This window comes from Diadema antillarum, unplaced genomic scaffold (assembly GCF_040938485.1).
Source record: "Diadema antillarum isolate AM-2024a unplaced genomic scaffold, OU_Dant_1.0 seq00000050_RagTag, whole genome shotgun sequence".
Taxonomy (NCBI): Eukaryota; Metazoa; Echinodermata; class Echinoidea; order Diadematoida; family Diadematidae; genus Diadema; species Diadema antillarum.
In genome coordinates this window covers 650,591-671,075 of record NW_027271159.1, presented here as the reverse complement: position 1 = coordinate 671,075, position 20,485 = coordinate 650,591, and the positions used below count along the sequence as shown (strand labels likewise).

Sequence of the window (20,485 nt, the reverse complement as noted above, 5' to 3'; positions counted from 1 at the left end):
ATTTCATTTGCGTCCATAATCCACTACATCTCTCCCTCTCTCCCTCTCTCTCTCTCTCTCTCTCTATCACTATGATTATTTTTCAATCTCTTCAAAGATTATAAAACCAGTCTAAAAATCTATTAGAAGAAGTCAAATCTGGAATGTTATCAATTTCATAAGAAAGAAAATAAAAGTCACCACAGAACAGTGCAAAAAAAAATGATCAAAATTGTTAAGAAATAAGGAGTTGTGACATTCGAAATTTCAAAATCTTTTGGAAAACACTTCTGTTGAGCAGTCGTTATGAATATTCAAATCAGCAAATTGATGGAGTAATTCTATCGCAATAATTTCTTATTTTTTCTGAACATAAATGGCAAAATCTCATATCCATCAGCTGTATGAATATAAAACATACCTTAAAACCACCTAAAATAAAAAACTCGGGAACTATGTTGATATTTGCTCTGATATAGTTAGTTTGGAAATATCATTAGTGAAAAAAACCCATCACACAAATAAACAAAAACAAATTTTCTGAACTTCATATATACAAAATGAAACATATATTCAAAAAATGCGAGGGTATGCGCATGACATCATCAACTCGCTCATTGGAATATACACAAGGACTGGTCAAGAAATGTTTTTTTAGAATGTGAAATTTCAATATGTCATAATGATTATCTTCCTTATTTGTCATCCGATTTTTGTCATTTTTGGAAAGTTCTGTGGGGGACCTTTTTTCTCTTTCTTGTAGAATTTATTTATTTTAATGGGGATTTCCCCTTTAACCCTAATCCCACCGCTTTTGTGTGTGTTCTTTTTTTTTTTTTTTTGGAGGGACTTGAAACCAATGGGGGGGGGGCTTTTTGCCCCCCCCCCCCTTCAGATCTCGGTCGTGGATCGCGCGATCCTCGCGAAAATTTGCACTAAGGTAGAGACCAATGTACAAGACTGTATAGTTAGGTTTTTCACACTTTAATTTATGTATTTTATATTAATTAATTTATGCTGATTTATGCAAATGATATAGTTTTTTGTCTGAATCAAAAAAATAAAGCTCCAAGACTTCTAATTTTTGGTAAACATATTCTTTTCAATATCCTCAACAATAATATTGAAAGGACAAGTTCACCTTTATAAACATAAGGATTGAGAGAATGTAGCAATATTAGTAGAACACATCATTGAAAGTTTGAGGAAAATCAGACAATCCGTTCAAAAGTTATGAATTTTTAAAATGTTTGTGCAGCAACCGCTGGATGAGAAGACTACTGCAGTGTATGAATAACTTGCGTACAACAATATAAGGAAAATATAAAGAGAATTTCACAAAATTCCATCTTTTGAAAAAAGTACACATTCCCCTGACTCGTTACCGACAAATGTTATGGGCAATATTATTCCCCCTGCCTTTAGAAAGAGGCAAGTCAAGAGCTCTTTTATTATGCGAAAAAAGTGAAAATATGTTGAATTTTCTTTTACATTTTCTTTATACTGTTGTACGCATATGACTCACAAGCTGTAGTAGTCTCCTCATCCAGCGGTTCATACACAAAAATTTTAAAAATTCATAACTTTTGCATCGATTGTCTAATTTTCCTCAAACTTTCACTGATGTGTTCTACTAATATTGTTGCATTCTCTCGATCCTTATGTTTATGAAGGTGAACTTGTCCTTGAAGCAAAAACTCGGCTTCATAATCATTTCTTATGTATTTTATTGTTTATTGAATTTCTTATGTCAATTTCTTTGTTTTTTACTTTTTGTTTTGTTGGGGTTTTTTTCGTCAAAATTTGTCGCAGAACTTTTTACAGCATAATCAGGCTAAAATAAATCGTTATCAGCCATTGAAAGTAAAAATATTTGTTTTTATATGAATTAATTGCCAAAATTGCACACAAATTCATGTTTTTGAGCAATTCTTGGGTCGACAGTTTTTTTTTTTAAGGGGCGTGGCTTCAAAGCGGTATGCCCATGGGCAACAAATTTGGTCTCAAAAGTTGCGCGATACTTGCAAGAAAAAAAGTCATAAAATGTCGCGGCGAGAGCATCACGCGTTGCGGAATAATCATGCGACACGTCGAGGGGGGCCAAAATACCTCCCCCCCCCCCCCCCCCCGTGGGAATAGGGTTAAAGAGCTCGAGTTTGAGTGTCATGCGTCATTACCTTCTAGTGTTATCTATAATTATGTGCAGGCCCGTCACAAGATTTTTATGGAGGAATTTTGAATGAAAAAAGAAGGTATCATTATGCTGTTTATCTATTAAAATTGCGCGAAAACCTTCAAGTAAACTAAAATATCGAATAAAGCCTTGTTGCATGACTTTCTCATTAACACCAGTTTACTGATCACATTAATCCTATCAGATTATAGTTGGATGTATATCTATATATATATATATATATATATATATATATATATAGTCAATATGATATATACACACTCACAAAAAAAAGTAAACACTTTTTCGAGTTCATATTTTTCATCGAAGATTCTGACGAAAGTCAATGCATTGTATGTTATACCATATTATTGAAGGTAACTTAATTGGCTATCAAGCTAGATTATACAAAGGGAAACGACATGAGTGAACACGTTCGTTTTTGCCCTCCAAGGCACAAAAGTAAAAATAGCAAAATTTGACATGTTGTCTTTCATTTGCCGATGCCCTTTAAAGGGTGTGTACAGTTCTGGTCGAGGTGAGGATTTAGCTTTTAACGTTTTGCGAGATATTCAGAAACCACTCTATATGAGATGTCAAAGAGCATGCAATTCTAAGGGGTATCAAAAGTTTATTTGATGAAAATCAGTTTTTAAGTGGCTGAGATATACAAAAACAAGGTGAAACAAAAAGATCCTAATAAAAGGCGTGGCCTGTCGCCTTTTATTATTATCACCTTTTTGGATATCTCATGCAGCCATTTGAAAGCCAATTTTCATCAAATAAACGTTGAATCCTTCTTTAAATTACATGCTTTTTCATATTTCATAAGAGGTTTCTCATTATCTCACTTGTATAGGAATGTTCAAAACATGAATCCCCACCTCAACCAGTACTGTACAGTCCCTTTAAGATAACAATGACAAAAAAAAAACAGTTTAACACAATAAGAGACAAGAATGAAAGAGCAAGGACAAGCTTTCTTTCTCTTTATCTCTTTATAACCTCAAAAATAAAACAACAAAGTGGGAAACCATAAGGAGGAATATAAAAATTTTCTGTCAGCTTAAACTTCAAACGACATAGGGAGTAATGGCACAAAGATGATTAAATAAACAAAATTTCTCTATTTCGCTGAAGACCCTTTTTTTTCGCTTATTAGCTGGTGAAACCCGGAAGTGGCACCAGAAGTCTGAAGTGGGCCCCCCACTTTTCAAAACGTGGCGCCGGCCATGAGTGTATAGTATTTAGGTTATAGAAAAATAGGTGCTATAACAATTAAGGGAGGTGTCTCAGAGTAAGAGATATTTATCTCTTTCAGCCAAAGACAAGTGAATTCGAATTGGAATAGCCTTTGTGCTGCTGATGCTGTCGAGGCAACATCATTGAACGCCTTCAAGTCTAAACTCAATGATCACTGGAAACAGAAACATAACAATTTTGTTCCAGATTGCATAAACTGACCATCCCATTGATAATACATCACCTGGAACTCCTCAGGCTCAGGATTGAACCCTTTGAATGGCCCTCAACAAGTCTTCAACTTACTGGGCGTCATCATAGGTAATCCAGGCAACATGTCAGGCCTAGTGCATGTTATGTTCTTTATTTTCCCTGCTTTGTACACTTTCTAGACATTTGATTTGACCATACACTCTAAACCAGGAGAATTTAAAGATTTAAAAAAAAAAGATCATTAAAAATATCTGATATCCTGGATTCTGTAAGATTTCAGAGCAAACCACAATGGTGAAGAATTAAGGAAAAGGTCAGACAAAATACTGAGGACTTAAGTCAGAACAATCCTAGAAATGACCCAGATGGTGTAGGCCTAATGAATGAGAATAAACATGAAAAGGATAAAAGACACTCGTTTGGGCTTACAACTGGATATATTGGGTGGTTTATTGTGATGTTTTGGCTGTAATTGCTCTTTAACCTTCGATGCACTTTGACCCATAGCCCGGCTGGAAAGATACGCCATCCATCCGAGCAAACACACACACAGTATACAGCCCCAAGCCCACCACCACCTCCGTATGTGAACACAGTGCTACTGTGTCACACAATCAGACACACACACACACACACACGAGTACGGTGGTTACATAGCGGCCAAGCGGCTGCCCACTTATTTTACGCTTTGTCAGTTGGCGATAGGTAAGGTACACTGTTTTAGCCCTCATTCCAGAGTCATGAAACGATACGACGATATATTATTCGGTCGGCATACATGAAAGGCACCGACAAAAACTACCGTCACAACACTGCTGTCTCAAATACCACTATCAGCTGAAAAGCACTGCCACATATTTTGGAACACGAAACGGACAGGGAAGGTGAAGAAAGGAATGATCGTCTGATTCTGACCCGATCACTGTGAGTGTGAGTAGATTCTAATTTCTAACTATAAATAGCTAACTAACGTTTATAGAAGTCTAGCTAAGACCGAGTGCGACTTCTTCTCTAACGTTAACGTTAATAGTATAATACCCACTCTAAACGGGCGCTATATAAAGTAACGTTAGACTCTTAACCAGTTAGTCTTGTGCAGTTGTGGTAAAACTGCATGTAGAATTCTACCGTAGAGTAAGCTGAACTGACTAACGTTAGATCTATTAGTATTATCATGATTAGACCGGTCTATATCAATGATCACACATATCTATTCAATAGTGAATAGCGTGAACATGCACCCGCACATGCTCCTGAACATCTGCTAAATTTTTGTCGAAACTCAACATTAAGCCAGTCAAATCTGTGGACATTGGGCTAGTGACATATACGTTAACCCTCTTGGAATATATTGAAGTTGATTTTGGACCACCATCTCGAATTTTGACTCATTTTTGAGGTATATTTTGGAACCTTCTCAATCCTGTCACGATGGTTTGGACCCGAGCAACCGCCCCTACGGACCCTAACCCTAATCCGGACCGACTCACTGGGGGAAACACGAAGAACACCGATAGCACCAACAGCACGTCCTCTTCTGGTCCGCCATTGCTGACCACTGGTGCAAGACCAGACATTCAACCTATTGTGGAAGCTATCATCTCAGCTTTCACTGACCAGCGGCTGATGGAAGAGCGATTAGCACCTGCCCTGGGCCCCGCTCTTGCCCCAGCCTTACACAGTTGCTTCATGATAGAGCTTGAAAAGAGAGATAGCCAGATCAAACAGCTTGAGAAGAATCTCAGCATTGCCGAATCCCGCATCGAGGAACTTGAGCAATACTCAAGACGAAACTGCCTTGTCATTCACGGAGTCAAGGAAACAACCGGCGAACGCACTGACCAACTGATCTGCGATCTCGCGAAGGGGAAGCTGAACGTCGACATCAAACCGGAGGACATCGACCGATCGCATAGGATAGGTGAGCGAGGAAGGAATGACAGAAAAGGACGGCCACTTCATCGCCCGATCATCGTCAAGTTCTGCGGCTACGGACCGAGGTCGTCAGTCTACGCCTCGAGATCCAAACTGAGGTCGACTGGCATCTACATTCACGAGAATCTGACAAGTGAACGACAGAGTCTCCTGAGAAAGGTGAAGCTGAAATACAACCAACATGATCACAAGGTATGGACCCAAGACGGAAAAATCAAAGTCAAAACAACCAACAGACTGTTCACGATAGCATCACATTCCGACTGGAAAGAACACTGCGAACGGTTTTTGAAGTAACTCACGCGACCCATATTACCATTTCTATGTTTCCTTACTCCAGCCTAATTTAACTTTAATTTATTCGATGTAAACATAGGAGGCTGTTGAGAATCCAGGCAAGTGAACTTTTGAACTCCTCTTGAACTTTTCTCTCTGTTATTCTTTTCAATTCTGCCTGCCTCAAATTCCGCAGGCGCGCTTGTGGTCACGGTGTTATGTAAGCATTTATTGTTGTATATGTTGTAATGAAGTGTTGTGTCTGTCTCTCCTGTGTACGATGGAATCAAATCAAACTAGTATGTTCATGTGGTAGGCAGTGTCATGTAAAATGTTCTGGCATTAACCTGGACTTGCACTCTATCCATTGGAAATGTGATTTTTGTATATTGAGTGAGCTTCCTTTCAATCATTACATCGACGATCAAGAATTTCAGAGCACTTTGTATTCATGTTTCCATGGCGACAGAAACTCTATTTCCCCAAATCTAAACTCCTATGTGTTTGATGCAGTGCAAATGAATGATTATCATGTTTCAGGTGATGATATGGAGACCCCATGTAATCATTATTTCAGTGACGATTTCAATAAGAATTTCTGTAATGTGAATACTGATGAATATTTTTCCATATTTCATTTAAATTCCAGAAGTTTATCCGCTAATTTTTCAAGTATTTCTGATTATATTTCAACGTTAGATCACAAGTTTTCGATCTACGCGTTTACTGAAACCTGGTTCAAACCATTTGTTCCGTCTTTGTATAGTATACCTGGATATTCTTTTATTCACAAACCGCGACAAAACCGGAGAGGTGGTGGCGTCTGCATATATGTTGACAGCGCATTGACATATGATGAGAGAACTGATTTGTCTTTCTCAAATGATTTCGTTGATACCATATTCATAGAGGTGAAACAGAAACGCGATAAAAACATTATCGTGGGAGTTGTTTACAAGGCCCCGGACACTGATTCTAGTGCATTTAACGACTTGCTCGAAAATTGTATCTCTAACATAGCTAAAGAAAATAAATTTTGTTACATTGTTGGTGATTTTAATTATGATATATTGAAATATTCTACACATTCCGCCACTGGTGATTTCTTGAGCATAATGTATGAAAATTGTTTTAGGCCTTTGATTACTAAGCCCACTCGTTTAACTCAATCTTCCTACACCTGCATTGATAATATATTTACAAATGTCATGGATAAACCTATTATATGTTGTTTGAAGGTTTGCATGGTGAAGTAAATGAGGAAGAAAGATTTGCGGTGACACCATGTGTATGTAGTCCTTAATCGGATCGCTGTTTGGCAGAAGAGCCTAGAAAGAGGAGAAACGAAGAGGGAAGCGACATATGGGGGTTGTGAGGAGGGCAGAAAGTGAAGAGTGGGAGACAGTAATGGGCTAGAGGTTGAAGTTGCACTAGTGGAGACGGTAGAGAAAGGAACACAGAGAGTGGTAAGGAAGAATAGTGTGAGAATCAAGTAGGATGTTCGGACATCGTTAGAAGGGGAAAGATGAAATAGAAGGGAAGAGGAAGAGGAAGGAGTCTCCAACATTCAACTCCTTCCTCTTCCTCTTCCCTTCTATTTCATCTTTCCCCTTCTAACGATGTCCGAACATCCTACTTGATTCTCACACTATTCTTCCTTACCACTCTCTGTGTTCCTTTCTCTACCGTCTCCACTAGTGCAACTTCAACCTCTAGCCCATTACTGTCTCCCACTCTTCACTTTCTGCCCTCCTCACAACCCCCATATGTCGCTTCCCTCTTCGTTTCTCCTCTTTCTAGGCTCTTCTGCCAAACAGCGATCCGATTAAGGACTACATACACATGGTGTCACCGCAAATCTTTCTTCCTCAAACCTATTATACCTGGGGTACTTTTCTCAGATATAACAGACCATCTACCGATCTTTCATATTACAAAGTCACATTGTGCTCAAGATACCCACTGCCCGAAAAGACATTGTAAACGGACCTTGAAAAAAATTGTGTGTGATGATCTCTTACGTGAATTGTATTCTAACAACTGGTCATGTGTCGAAAACTGTAAAGACCCCAATATTGCATATGAAGCTTTTATGAATGAATTTGAGTCCATGTGTGAAAAACATACGGTAGAATACAATGAGGCATTTAGGGGAAAGAAATACACTCCTAGGAAACCATGGATGACAAAAGGGATTATGTCATCAATTGCAAAAAAACAGAGATTATATCGGAAACATATCACCTCCCCTTCCAAAAGAAATGAATTTTTGTACAAACAATTTAGAAATAGACTTAATAGACTTATTCGATTACGGAAGCAAGAGTATTACACACGTTTACTGGAACGAAACAAAAATGATATTTGTAAAACTTGGAAAGTTATCAATGAAATTCTGGGCAGACAAAGCAATGCCTCTAGATTGCCTCAACGTATTCTGAAGGGTCACAGATTAATAGAAGATGATAAAATGATTGCCAATATATTTAATTCTTATTTTGCATCAATAGGTTCTTGTATTTCAAAAAATGTCAACAAATCCTCAAACCATTTTTCAGATTATCTGGGCAATCAAGTAAATAAATCAGTTTTCTTTTTTCCTACTGATGAAAATGAAATCATCAAGGTCGTACAACGTTTAAAAAATACTTTGTCTGCTGGACATGATGATATAAGTGTTGTATTTATTAAGAAAACTGTTTTTGCAATTGCCAAGCCTCTTTCTATTATATTCAATTTATCGTTAACCACAGGTGTTGTACCAGATGCATTTAAGATCGCCAAAGTAATTCCAATTTATAAGAAAGGCGACAAACAAGCAATAGAAAATTACCGTCCTATTTCTCTTTTACCTGCATTTTCGAAAATCCTCGAACGCATTATCTATAATAGATTGTATGATCATTTGCTCCAGAACAAAATACTGGCCAAAGAACAGTTTGGATTTCGACCTTTATACTCAACTGAATTAGCTCTTTTACATACCCTCGAACAAATCCTTTCTTCACTCGACAACAAAGAAACCGTGATTGCCCTGTACGTTGATTTAAGTAAAGCTTTTGATTCGCTCGACCATAGCATTTTGCTGCACAAACTGGAACACTATGGTGTTAGAGGTGTACCCCTCAGTTGGTTCAGGGATTATCTGACAGATCGTAAGCAGTTCACATGTATTAATGGCACAAACTCTAGTACTTTACCTTTAACGTGTGGGGTCCCTCAAGGCAGTATTTTGGGCCCTCTTCTTTTTTTAATATACGCTAATGATATAATAAATACATCAAAGTTTTTACAATTCATTCTGTATGCAGATGACACAAATATATTGTTTTCACATAGAGATGTAAATACTCTGTATAGTACTGTCAACACTGAAATGATGTACGTTTGTGACTGGCTCCGAGCTAATAAGCTACAGATAAATGTTGATAAGACAAAATATATGATATTCCACTCTAACAGAAGTTTTCGGCAAGATGTTTCATTGGTTTCGTATTCAGAAATTAAGATAGATAATCGAATTATTGATCAAGTTGATAGTATTAATTATTTAGGAGTTATTATTGATGATAAATTGACTTGGACTAAACATGTAAATAATATTCATGGGAAGATAAGTATCTCTATTGGTATAATGCATAAGCTTTGTTCAATACTGCCGAAACATACTCTTTTTATGTTGTATAATGCCTTTATCTTGCCTCATTTTGATTATTGTAGTCTCGTATGGTCTGGAACCAGCTTAACTAATTTGTGTCGTTTATTTGTTTTACAGAAAAAAGCAATTCGAATTTGTTCAAACGCCAACTCTCTTGACCACACCGCTCCACTTTTCAAAAAATTGAATACTCTCACTCTGTCTGACAGTGTCTTAGTCAAACTTGGTCTTTTTATGTATAAATACTCGAATGCAATTTTACCTGACATTTTTGATGGTTCTTTTACACTGAACTGTGCATTACATAACATTGAAATTCGAAATAAGGATAACATTGTGTTGCCATTTTGTCGCTTGAGCATAAAGCAAAAAAATTCTGTTTTATATAAAGGTGCTAAGTTTTGGAATAATTTGGATTCAATTTTTAAGAATGTATCCACTCAAAGTGCTTTTAAGTCTAGATATAAACAATATCTTTTAAATGCCTATTGAATTGTATCAGTCCATCTTTGTTAGTCTTGTTCTGTCTGTTTGTTTTTATTTGTGTAATGTAGTAGCATATGTCTTTTATTTCATCTTATTTGTCTATGTTATCTGTAACTGTCATTAAGTAATCTGAATGTAACTCTGAATTTGCATTTGCATGTATCTTCTTATGTATCCAACTCTCCTAAAGGGGATCACTTGTCTCAAGCCTTTGGCTTTCTTTGTGAACTCCCCGACACATTTTACTCTGTATATATTTCCATTTTTATGATTATCAATAAAGTGAATTGAATTGAATTGAATTGAATTGAAATAGATCTACGTTAGAGAGGATAAACCATTTGTATTTCTAACTAACGTTAGACTAAACTTATAACAATAAGTGAACGTTAAATTCTCATGACCGTGTCGGCCCTGCCTACCGTTCATTAGGTGAAGGTTGTAGAGCCGCCATAAATTTACTGATCAGTGATGATCAAGATGATGTAGATTCATGTTTGTTACAATTGTGCTCTGTAACTACGGACTTTTAGACCACTCTAACAACGTTTGTTACAGGGCCAAGGGGTTTGGGCTAACGGTGATAGGATCTAAAACAGTTTTGGGCGAAATCGGCCCCACCGCACCGCAGTACGCATGCACCCATGCGCGCGCGTATAATACTAAGCAAGGTTAGGTTAGGATTGTATTTTAATGATTAAATTGGCCATTAAATTTAATTTAACTGCGAATAGTCGAGGGACATTACAGTCATTAGGGAGTCCTTCCGAGACTAAAAAGTGAAGACCAAAGAAAAAAAGGGAGAACAGGAGGACGAAAGATGCTATGCTGTGGCCTGTGGGAATCGGCCCCACCGTTGTACCAATCTCGCGTAAACGCCGTTTGGTGGGACCGCATTCACGATTGTTAACTTATACTGTGGAAGAAAGCCCCTCCGCCGTGCGTGCTATTATAGTGATGTACCGATGAACGCCACACGGTGGGGCTGAATTCACGAGTATTTAAACAGGCGAGCCGCCGTAGTATATGTACGGACACGCAGTGATGGGCCCTATTTCACGAATTTGCCCAGTTTTGACCTCAATAATGACTCTAGAACCTAGAAAAGTCTAATTTAGTTAGTTGATATTTTGAGTTACAGAATTATATGTGACCCAATAGTACCAAAAGGATCTGAAAGTCGAGGGAGGTCGATTTTCCAAAAATGATATGACATTATTCTCTTACTCTTCCGCTTTAATTTCTAAATACACGACTCATAAAAGTACTTTGCTGTGGAGATATTGATGATTTTATGAGACCATGTCGAGTGGTCTTCAAAGTTTTCCTTCCGACGCAGTTGCGATCAAGGGGAGCGAGGTATTACGAAGACATTTTTCACCTCTTGACAGTAGAACAGAAGGTCTGCTCATACTCATAGCAACCTCTGCAATGTTCATTGTTCATTCAAGCTTAGCGCCAGCGGTCTATGCACGACCAATCAGTAAAGCATGTTGCCCATTTTTCGACCGCCCGTGCCAAGAACTGACACACTAGATCTTGCGTAATAAAGTTGTTAAGTTACGCTGATAAGAAATGCACGGATGCAGATAAGTATGCGCATATACTTACCGATCACCAATCTAAGGATATACTTGCAAAATTTAGATTGAGGTATTTTAAAGAGACTTAATTGTGGAAGCGATTTAGTGAGCATTATGATTCGACTGCCTGCGCCCACCATTCGACCGCCTGTGCCCGCCGTTCGACTGCCTATGCCCATGCTTCGACGTGCCACTGTACGCCTATGAATGGATTAGCGCGCATGCCATGATTCCACTACACGGGGACGAGAGCTGTATACATCGCACTACAAGAGCGCGGTACTCAATATACTCCATGCTGTATTCTCAGTGCGAGAGATTTGCGTTACGTTTTCGCATATATATGCACAGATTCAACACGCATACTTTTATGTCGAACCATGGCGCATATCTCACAAATCCAGGCACGGGTGGCATAAATAGCGCGTAAACGCAGAAGCTATCTCAGAAACTGCTGCCACCGTGGCTGTAGGTGTACATGCTGTACACGTTCAATACAGATAAACTGACTTGTAACTTCGAAACTTGGAATGAAACACGTCTATATGTGTTGCTATGCAACTCTACTTACCCGTTAACGTAACCTTGAACTGCTTATATGCGAGCTGACCTTCTCTTGGGTGGGTCAGGACAGTGATTTCAGAGGTCCAGCGATGTGGCCCACTGTCATGCTCTTCAGAACACATGTGGAGGTAGTTCCATAGTTTAAATTTCGCACTTGATTTACATCATATTTTATTCATGAACTAGGAGAGAATACACTTACCTATATATTCTTATGAGTGGTCGATTCATGGAAACTGTCGAATCATTGCAAGGGGCGGAGTCTATCTGCAGCGCTAAGTCCAAATCTTCGGACACATTTCAGTTCCGTTGAAAGTCGGAAAATCATGGCCCAGAAAAACACTAATTTCTTGCCTTTCCTTTGCTCATTTAGTTTCAAAATTTCAACAGATGATAGACGAAACATTAAACTACAACGAAACATTAAACTACAACAGTATGCCAGAAACAGAAATTCAATGATTTTGACAGATTTTTATGATCTGATTTCAAACTCAATTATCCCTGCTCAACCGTCAGCGACTTTCAGATCCTTTTGTCGTGGCGGGTCACACATTCTCACATGTTTTGGCTTCTTTTGCTGTTACTGTAACTGTCATTACAATGCAGCTTTGACCATTAATAATAATGACATCGATTATTGCCATTTAATTTAACATCAATTGCTTAGTGCATAGCTTGCTATACACATAGATTCTACAGAAATAATGAATTCTTGCTCGAGATTCGCTCACTACTCATCACCAGGCCTCGAATTAACCGACGGCCACCGACGGCCATGGCCGTCGGTGCCCCTCTCGTTGGCCGCAATGCCTTTTTTTCCTTGATCAAAGTTACGGCCAAAAAAAAATGTGCCCTTTTTCTTGTGGCCGTGGTGCCCTTTTAGAATGAAAGTTATTATTTATGACGTATAATATGCCCTTTCTCAAAGTCTACACTTTGATAAGCTTGAACAACTTTCCTGATCTCAAATATCATACCTTCAGTTCACTCGCGTCCCAATCTGATTCAAACTCAAAGTATCTTTCCGAGATACGAGATGACGTGTACGTACATGTACGCCCAACCGGCTTTTACCGTCCTGACTGCCTCCGCAGCGCAGCGGCCATAGAGTTACTAGCTAGGCAGCGGCGGGCCGGAGCAAGTGGTCGAAAGCTATGCTAAAAAATGCCAGGCCTGTCGGACGGCTGCGAGCATTGCCATCTCTTTCGCTCTGCATTCATGCCCGCATGCTCAAAGCAAATGGTGCCGGAAGTGCTCCAAAGCGAACGCGGCGTATGCGATGAGAACGTACTGTATTATAGAACCTACATCGTATTGCGTATGGCCTACTGCCTAACGTCGTCTGCTGCGGAGAGATCTTATGCGTGCGTGCGTGCGCTGCTGGAGTGTAGCAGCACGGTCGATAGCATACAGCTCTATGGGGCATTCACATCACGTATAAACACCCAACATGCCCTTTCCAATGTGGCCTTGGTGCCCCTCTGACTGACCTAAGTGCCCTTTAATGGCTGGCCTCTTGGAAAAAGTGCCCTTTTCTAAATGGCCTTGCCCCTCCAAAATCCTATTTCAAGGCCTGCATCACATGTGTATGCGCATTTGCCTGGCAGAGGAGCATGTTCTGCTGAAATTAGCCAGCAAATTACTATGAGTATGATAAATTGTCAGGGTACATGCTGGCTTCAGGATCCCGTTGCTGGCCGTTGCTAGCTCGACTGTGCCTGACCCGATGCCTTGCGCAGCTGCACTGTGACAGGGCTGTCTAGTTACCCGTTGCTAGAAACTTGATGCAACTTCACATCAAATGCATTTATCACCCGAAACATCGTGTGTAATCAAAATCAACGCAAAGTCAGTTGTGTTGGATATGTGCATTCGAAATCAAACGTCCTGTCAGCAACGGACTTGCTTTTAAATGCAAGGTTTTGCATACAATTTTGTGGACTTGTTTGTGATTTTTGGAGTTTCTCTCAACCGGGCACAGGAATGATAGATGCATGCATGCCCTTCATCAGAGTGGCTAGCTTCATAATTTTGTAATTTCAGCAGATGATGTGCATACGCTGGGCATACACTGTACATGCATTCTTATCCAGGAGTGGCGAACGAGTAGCGAATTGGTAACTGTACAATTTCTGCTATATTAATGGCAATGATTTGTTTATGGCTAAATTTAGTTCACAATATCATCTTGAAAGGCTGAAACATGTCAGAATACAGTCCTGTAACCCAACACAAATATCAGAGAAGTGTAATGTAAGGTAATACAGTGTGTGGCCCCAATAATCCTTGTGATTGCCTAGAAGTCATCCAGTCTAGAGTCTAGAGCCATTTATACTCTAATCTGCAGTTTCACATGCAATCATGCACCAGTAGACAAAGTCTACTGTAATTTGATGACAGCTCATGGATAGTAATACGTATTCATTCACATATAGGCCTTATAGATATTGATTCCCTTTTTGTTGTTTCTTTCAGACTATGTCACAGAGTGAAACGGGCAGTAGGTCCAATCGAGCATGAGCAAAATGGCTGGGGCAGCAGCACAGCGGAACCTGCACCTAGACCGAGAGCTGAGCTTGCCCACACCTCCACCTCCTGCGCCCATTCCTACGGTGATGAGGAGTCGGAGTGAAGCCAATGCGTACAACTGGCAGTCAACGAAGACAAGTGTGAAAGAACGAATGGCCTTCATGTTCAACAATGAGACTCTGAGTGATGTGCACTTTATTGTTGGGAAAGGGGACAACATGCAGAGGATACCTGCCCACAAATTTGTGCTGTCCGTCGGGAGCGCTGTGTTCGATGCCATGTTTAACGGGGGCATGGCAACAACCTCAAGCGAGGTGGAATTGCCAGATGTGGAGCCAGCAGCGTTCCTTGCCCTCCTCCGCTTCCTTTACTCTGATGAGGTCCAGATCGGGCCGGAGAGTGTGATGACCACACTGTACACAGCCAAGAAGTACGCTGTGCCAGCTCTGGAATCGGCTTGTGTGGAATTTCTCAAGAAGAATCTCTCTGCAGACAATGCTTTCATGCTCTTAACCCAGGCCAGACTGTTTGATGAGCCACAGCTGGCTAACCTCTGCCTAGAGACCATTGATAAGAACACCGTCGAAGCCTTGAATGCTGAAGGTTTCACAGATATAGACCTCGATACTCTCATTGTCGTGTTAGAGAGGGACACGCTTGGCATCAAGGAGAGCATGCTCTTCAATGCCGTCATCCGCTGGGCAGAGCATGAGGCTGTTCGCCAACAGATGAGACCAACACCGGAGAACAAGCGCCGGGTCCTCAGCCGCGCCCTCAGGCTGATCCGGTTCCCGTTGATGACAGTGGAGGAGTTTGCCAACAAGGCTGCCCAGTCGGGCATCCTGACGGACCGGGAAGTGGTGAACCTCTTTCTGCACTTCACAGTAAACCCGAAGCCAGCCACCGAGTTCCCTTCCAACCCCAGGTGCTGCCTGACAGGGAAAGAGCAAACCCTCGCTAGATTCTTGCAGGTGGAAAGCAGATGGGGTTACAGTGGCACCAGTGACAGAATAAGGTACCGTGTGCCACAAATTTATGGTCTTACTGTAATCGAAGAGTAAAAATATATGGTGGATGGAAGATGTCATTATCAGAAACAGCTTAGAGCTGGTGCAAGAAAAAGTAAACCAGAAGTACCAGTGAATGCAATTACTATTGCTGAACATCATCACCAACAGCAGTGCTCCGGCAAACTTATTGGTGATGTGTACATTGAGCAGTAGTTCTTTAGAAGGCAATATGCAGTGCTTGAAACACAGGCATTTATGAATCTCCATGATTTTGAAAAAAAAAAAAATAAGTTTAAGGAACTCATACAGTGTACATTATACAATTTTTTTTAATGCAGTAAAATTTTTCTTCACTACCTTGCCAAGCTCTTTTCTTCTTTTGCTGGTAATCATGGATGCCCAAACAAAGGTTTGCATTTGATGATTGTGAGCAATTTCAAAACAGACTGTTATTCTATAGACTCATCAGTTAGATTCATGATGTCATCATTGTTGCAAAGTAATTGTAAGAGATAGCATAGATGTATTCTGTACTTGCATTTAATAAAAGGTGTTAATGATTGTTAGCTAGATTTTCTTTTGAGGCTCTACCCAACCAAAAAGTTGATACTTGAAAACCAAATCATTTTATTTGTATGATGGTTTATACAGATTCCAGGTCAACAGAAGAATATTTGTTGTGGGCTTTGGACTATACGGCTCCATTCACGGCCCTGCAGACTACGCAGCAAACATTCAAGTGAGTGTGTTTGATGTTGAAGACTAATTGATGGGGAGTGTAATTTCAGATATTAACTGCTTACTGATACAAAGGGGGTTGGGGGAGGAGGATTATGGTTACAGCATACACAGACATCTAGCATTTATGTGTTGAATGTGTATAATGTATATTATGTGTACTGGTAGATAAAATACATTGCACATGTTGATAATGTTAGGAATCTACTCTTATAAGTACAAAGTTAATGAATCAAGCCAGATAGAGGCATATTTATCATATGGCAAGTCATTCTCGTCAAGAGTTGAAATAACATTTAATGGGGTCAGTGGGAAATATATATATAACACAGTTTGGTACATGTTGATGTCATCTATGATATTCTTTTGTTTGTGACATTTGTGTGACTTTCTTATATAGCACTAGATATAAGATGTATATTGAATATACTGTTTTCGTATGTTTACTTTTTATTTTGTTGTAGTAATAGTGTTATTTGGACCTAACCTGACATCTTCCATTTCCCTTCCCCCAGATAATCCATGCAGAGACTGAGGAAGTGATGGGTCAGAATGACACTAGTTTTAGCTGTGATGGCACGGACGCCACATTCCGCGTCATGTTCAAGGAGCCCATTGAAATCCAGCCCAGTGAAAATTATGTAGCGAGTGCAACACTCAAGGTCAGTGCAACATCACTGTCGAGTGATGACATGCGTTCGTGTAGTGTAGATGGCCGTTCGTGAATTATTGTATGTAGAAGGAACACCAATGCATTGTATTCCAACCCAAACGAACTGATGTTTCGTGCATCATGCTTGACTCTGTCATGCTTTCAAGCACCACAGATTCTCGCTTTTAAAATTTGTTAGTTTTAGCTGTTTCTTTGGCTTGTCTGTGGAAGCATAATATGCAAGTTGCATTCTACAGGCTGTACCTCTTGAAATGTTATTTTGTTGCACAAAAGTTCTTTGGATTGAGTGTTGCCATTTTGTTAGGTATACAAGTGTATTCTGATTCATGCACAAGTTGTCACTGAATTGATTTGTGATTTGTGTGTGTGTGTGTGTGTGAACTTTAAACTGAAACAAGACTATCTTACAACACACATGCTCAGCATCAGCAAATGAAGTATTTTCATCTCATTTTCTGTGTGATCACTAATAATCAACAATAGCAGAGACTTTGGACCGCAAAAATGTGTTTGTACGATGTACATGATGTGATATTCTGCTTTTGGTGACCCATTGAAATGTGTCAGTGCTTGTTTTTCTCCATCCTTGCACAATATACAGGGTCCAGACTCACATTATGGCACCAAGGGTCTCCGCAAGGCAGTGCATGAATCCGCCTCCAATGGCAAAGTGGTGTTCCAATTCACCTACGTCGCCGGAAACAACAATGGAACGTCTGTGGAAGATGGCCAGATTCCAGAGTTGATCTTCTATACGTGAGGACAGTGCCCCGGGGATACTTGACCATTTTCCATGCCAAAGTACTGGTTCAACCGCCCTCTTTCTGCGTGAAATCACGAAAGTTAGATACACATCAGAAGCATATGCGAGCAAGTGTTGGCCAGAAATATGTGGAGAACAAGCGTTTTCAAGAAGCGACTTGTTTCTCTCATAGAGTCTTATTTCTTTTGCTCATCGCATGCAGTGTCAATTGGACACTGGTTTGGACCTGGTGTGAAAGGAATATGCATTGGAATGATGCACAGGATACTTATTGTTATCTGATGTGACATAGGTTCTAATTTCAGTAGACTGTGTGGCAGATGCAGTTACAGCCAAATATGAAAGTAGCTGCACAATCAGCATATTTGCTCTTTTCAGTTGTATGCCTCCACTGCGGTTGTTTTTTTTTTTTTTCTCAAAAAAGCACTGTTTTTTGGCACAGTTACCATATTCACCCTCATCATGTTGCAACGAGCATCCATGGAAATTGCGTGCTCACTGGGCAGTGCAGAAACTTTGAAAGCAGTCTGCAGTTTAGCTAACTCAGTGCTTGCCTGCATATGCTCTGGCGACAGTTATTGACTAGTGTGTGCTTCTGTTTTCTTCGCTCCTATCGCTAACCTTCGGTGCATGTTTGTTTTAAGGGCATTATCAAGAGCATGTCACTCTGACACGAAGTATCAAAGCATCATGATATTCTGCATGGTGCATACTTCATCTCTGCTCCACTACTGACACTCACAGTCCAGGGAAAGAGGATGTGTAGTGCTTTTCATTTTCGTGAAATTCAGTGTGAGACTGTTAAAGATGATACAGTGAAAGCAGTGCAGGTAATGAAGCAGATTTCTGAGGCCAACATGAGAACAACTGTCACCTGAAAACTCCAGTTTTCAAATGTGATTGATGCACTGTGAGGCACTGTATTTCTTGTAAATTGCCCAACGAGAGCAGGAGGTACAGTAGTGTACGGTACTGTGAACATAAAGTAAAGCTGCTGTAAGTCTGACTGGAATATTAATGCCACTGTGTGTCCGTACATTTTTGGTAGTTCTTTGTAGTGGGAAATGTTTGTCCCATTCTACGCCATAGAATCTTGAGGTGTTGTGTGTATTTTCCCCTCCATCCACCACTGGTTCGCGTTTACACCCATATGCCACCCAGAGTGTGAGTGCGATAAGAGTCGGTCAAGCCTGATTCAGGATTGAGTAGCATGTGGCAAGTCATCGTTTTGACAAGAAACTGCGACAGGTTGCGATAACCATCTGACCTTCCAATGCAAGCTTGTCAAATTTCTAGACCCAAAGCCCAGGTGCGCTACTCGTCTGATGCTTCAGACTGCGTACGTCATGGAGTTGTAGTGGTATAAGGTTGTCTTTATGTCAAGGTAGTTCACAGACATATATGCATAGTAACTCTCAGGATTGATCTGACAGAGATTGAGCAGAAGATGAGGTCAGGCACACTTCTGGAATTGTTTCATGTATTCTGGAGATGTGGTCCGAGAAGTAGTGATTACACCAGAGTCATCAAGGGTACAAACTTCTCAAAAATGTGAACGTCAGTTTTTTGTTTTTTTTCTTTTCAGTCTATTTCTGGCCAGGCATGACACCCTGCACTATCTGTAGCTGTATTAGAAACTGGAGAGGACCTGCTGACTTGTAGTATATTGCTAAAAAAAAATTTACTCTTTCTTCTGGTTGGCATATGTCCTGTCTTGGAAGTCATCATTCTTCAATTTTCTGTTAGCCCACAAAGCAATACATGTTGATTAGAACAGTCTTCAAGTGTGTTTATTAGTTTGCTGGATGAGAATTGTCTCTCATTCATTGGGGCCTTGTTTGCTTTTCTGTGCCAATATCCATGAATGGCTATCATGGTGTCGGGCAGATGTAGCAAAGTGTGCATGATATACACGATGTATGTATATGTTTGCCTGTGAATTATAGCTACCAGGGTATGTATACAGTGTACTATCATTATAACGATCATGGTTAGGACAGAATTCTTGTTACAACATAGTAAAATATTCAGGTCCCAAAATTACCATCTTTATATCTTTATGTACTTTACTGTTCAGCTATAACAAAATTTTGATATGACAAAATTTCTATATAATGAAAGGAAATTGCCGGTCCATGGACTTTGGTATAACGGGAGTCGCCTGTATCACATTTAGAGTTTCACTTGCAGTGCCACCTCATGCTTGAAACTCAGTAGGATTTCCTAAGTAGCCACCCAAAATGTCACTGTTTGCATTTCTAGTGTGTGTCAATCATTCATTTTTGGTCTCTTGTGGGGCAACAAGACAGACACTGATGTACCAAGGGTGATCAGTGGAACCGCAAAAGTATTTTAAGTTACTGAAATTGAAATACATCTCTGTATATATACAGGCAGCGAAACTTGTCAACATTGAGATTTCATGTCAGTCATACTTTCTTTTGTTCTTTGATTTGTCTCTTCCTTTGTCATCAAAATATTTATAGTTCTCTGTACTTCAGTGCAATCTCACTTTTCATTTATTCTATGATGGTTTGTGTGCAGTTATGATTTTGCAGGAAAGAGGCCTGCAGGCATTTTGCTATGCCATTTTGGGTATATGAAATGTAGGCTCCAACCGTGGATCAAACGTAATCTATTGTTTTGAAGGACAGGTCATG

The 20,485-nt window shown here is 39.8% G+C and overlaps 1 protein-coding gene across 2 annotated transcripts; it reads left to right on the top strand.

Annotated features, from left to right (window-relative positions):
- The first annotated feature begins 4,314 nt into the window (after positions 1-4,314).
- Positions 4,315-19,610, top strand: LOC139725596 (BTB/POZ domain-containing protein 2-like). 2 transcript variants are annotated; one of them, XM_071636686.1, is made up of 5 exons: positions 4,315-4,531; positions 14,588-15,656; positions 16,303-16,390; positions 16,905-17,051; positions 17,664-19,610. In XM_071636686.1, exons 2-5 carry the CDS (start codon positions 14,629-14,631, stop codon positions 17,820-17,822), a joined length of 1,422 nt encoding a protein of 473 aa, XP_071492787.1. In that variant the 5' UTR covers positions 4,315-4,531; positions 14,588-14,628; the 3' UTR covers positions 17,823-19,610. The 2 variants fall into 2 exon arrangements, with proteins under 2 accessions (XP_071492787.1, XP_071492788.1); XM_071636687.1 differs by having other exon boundaries at positions 4,315-4,537.
- Positions 19,611-20,485: the final 875 nt, after the last annotated feature.

Excerpts from the sequence above, each read along its gene's own strand:
- LOC139725596 (XM_071636686.1), top strand. The coding sequence starts at position 14,629 with ATGAGCAAAATGGCTGGGGCAGCAGCACAGCGGAACCTGCACCTAGAC. Across the intron at positions 15,657-16,302 it reads GGCACCAGTGACAGAATAAG|ATTCCAGGTCAACAGAAGAA; the intron begins GTACCGTGTGCC and ends TGGTTTATACAG. Across the intron at positions 16,391-16,904 it reads ACTACGCAGCAAACATTCAA|ATAATCCATGCAGAGACTGA; the intron begins GTGAGTGTGTTT and ends CCCTTCCCCCAG.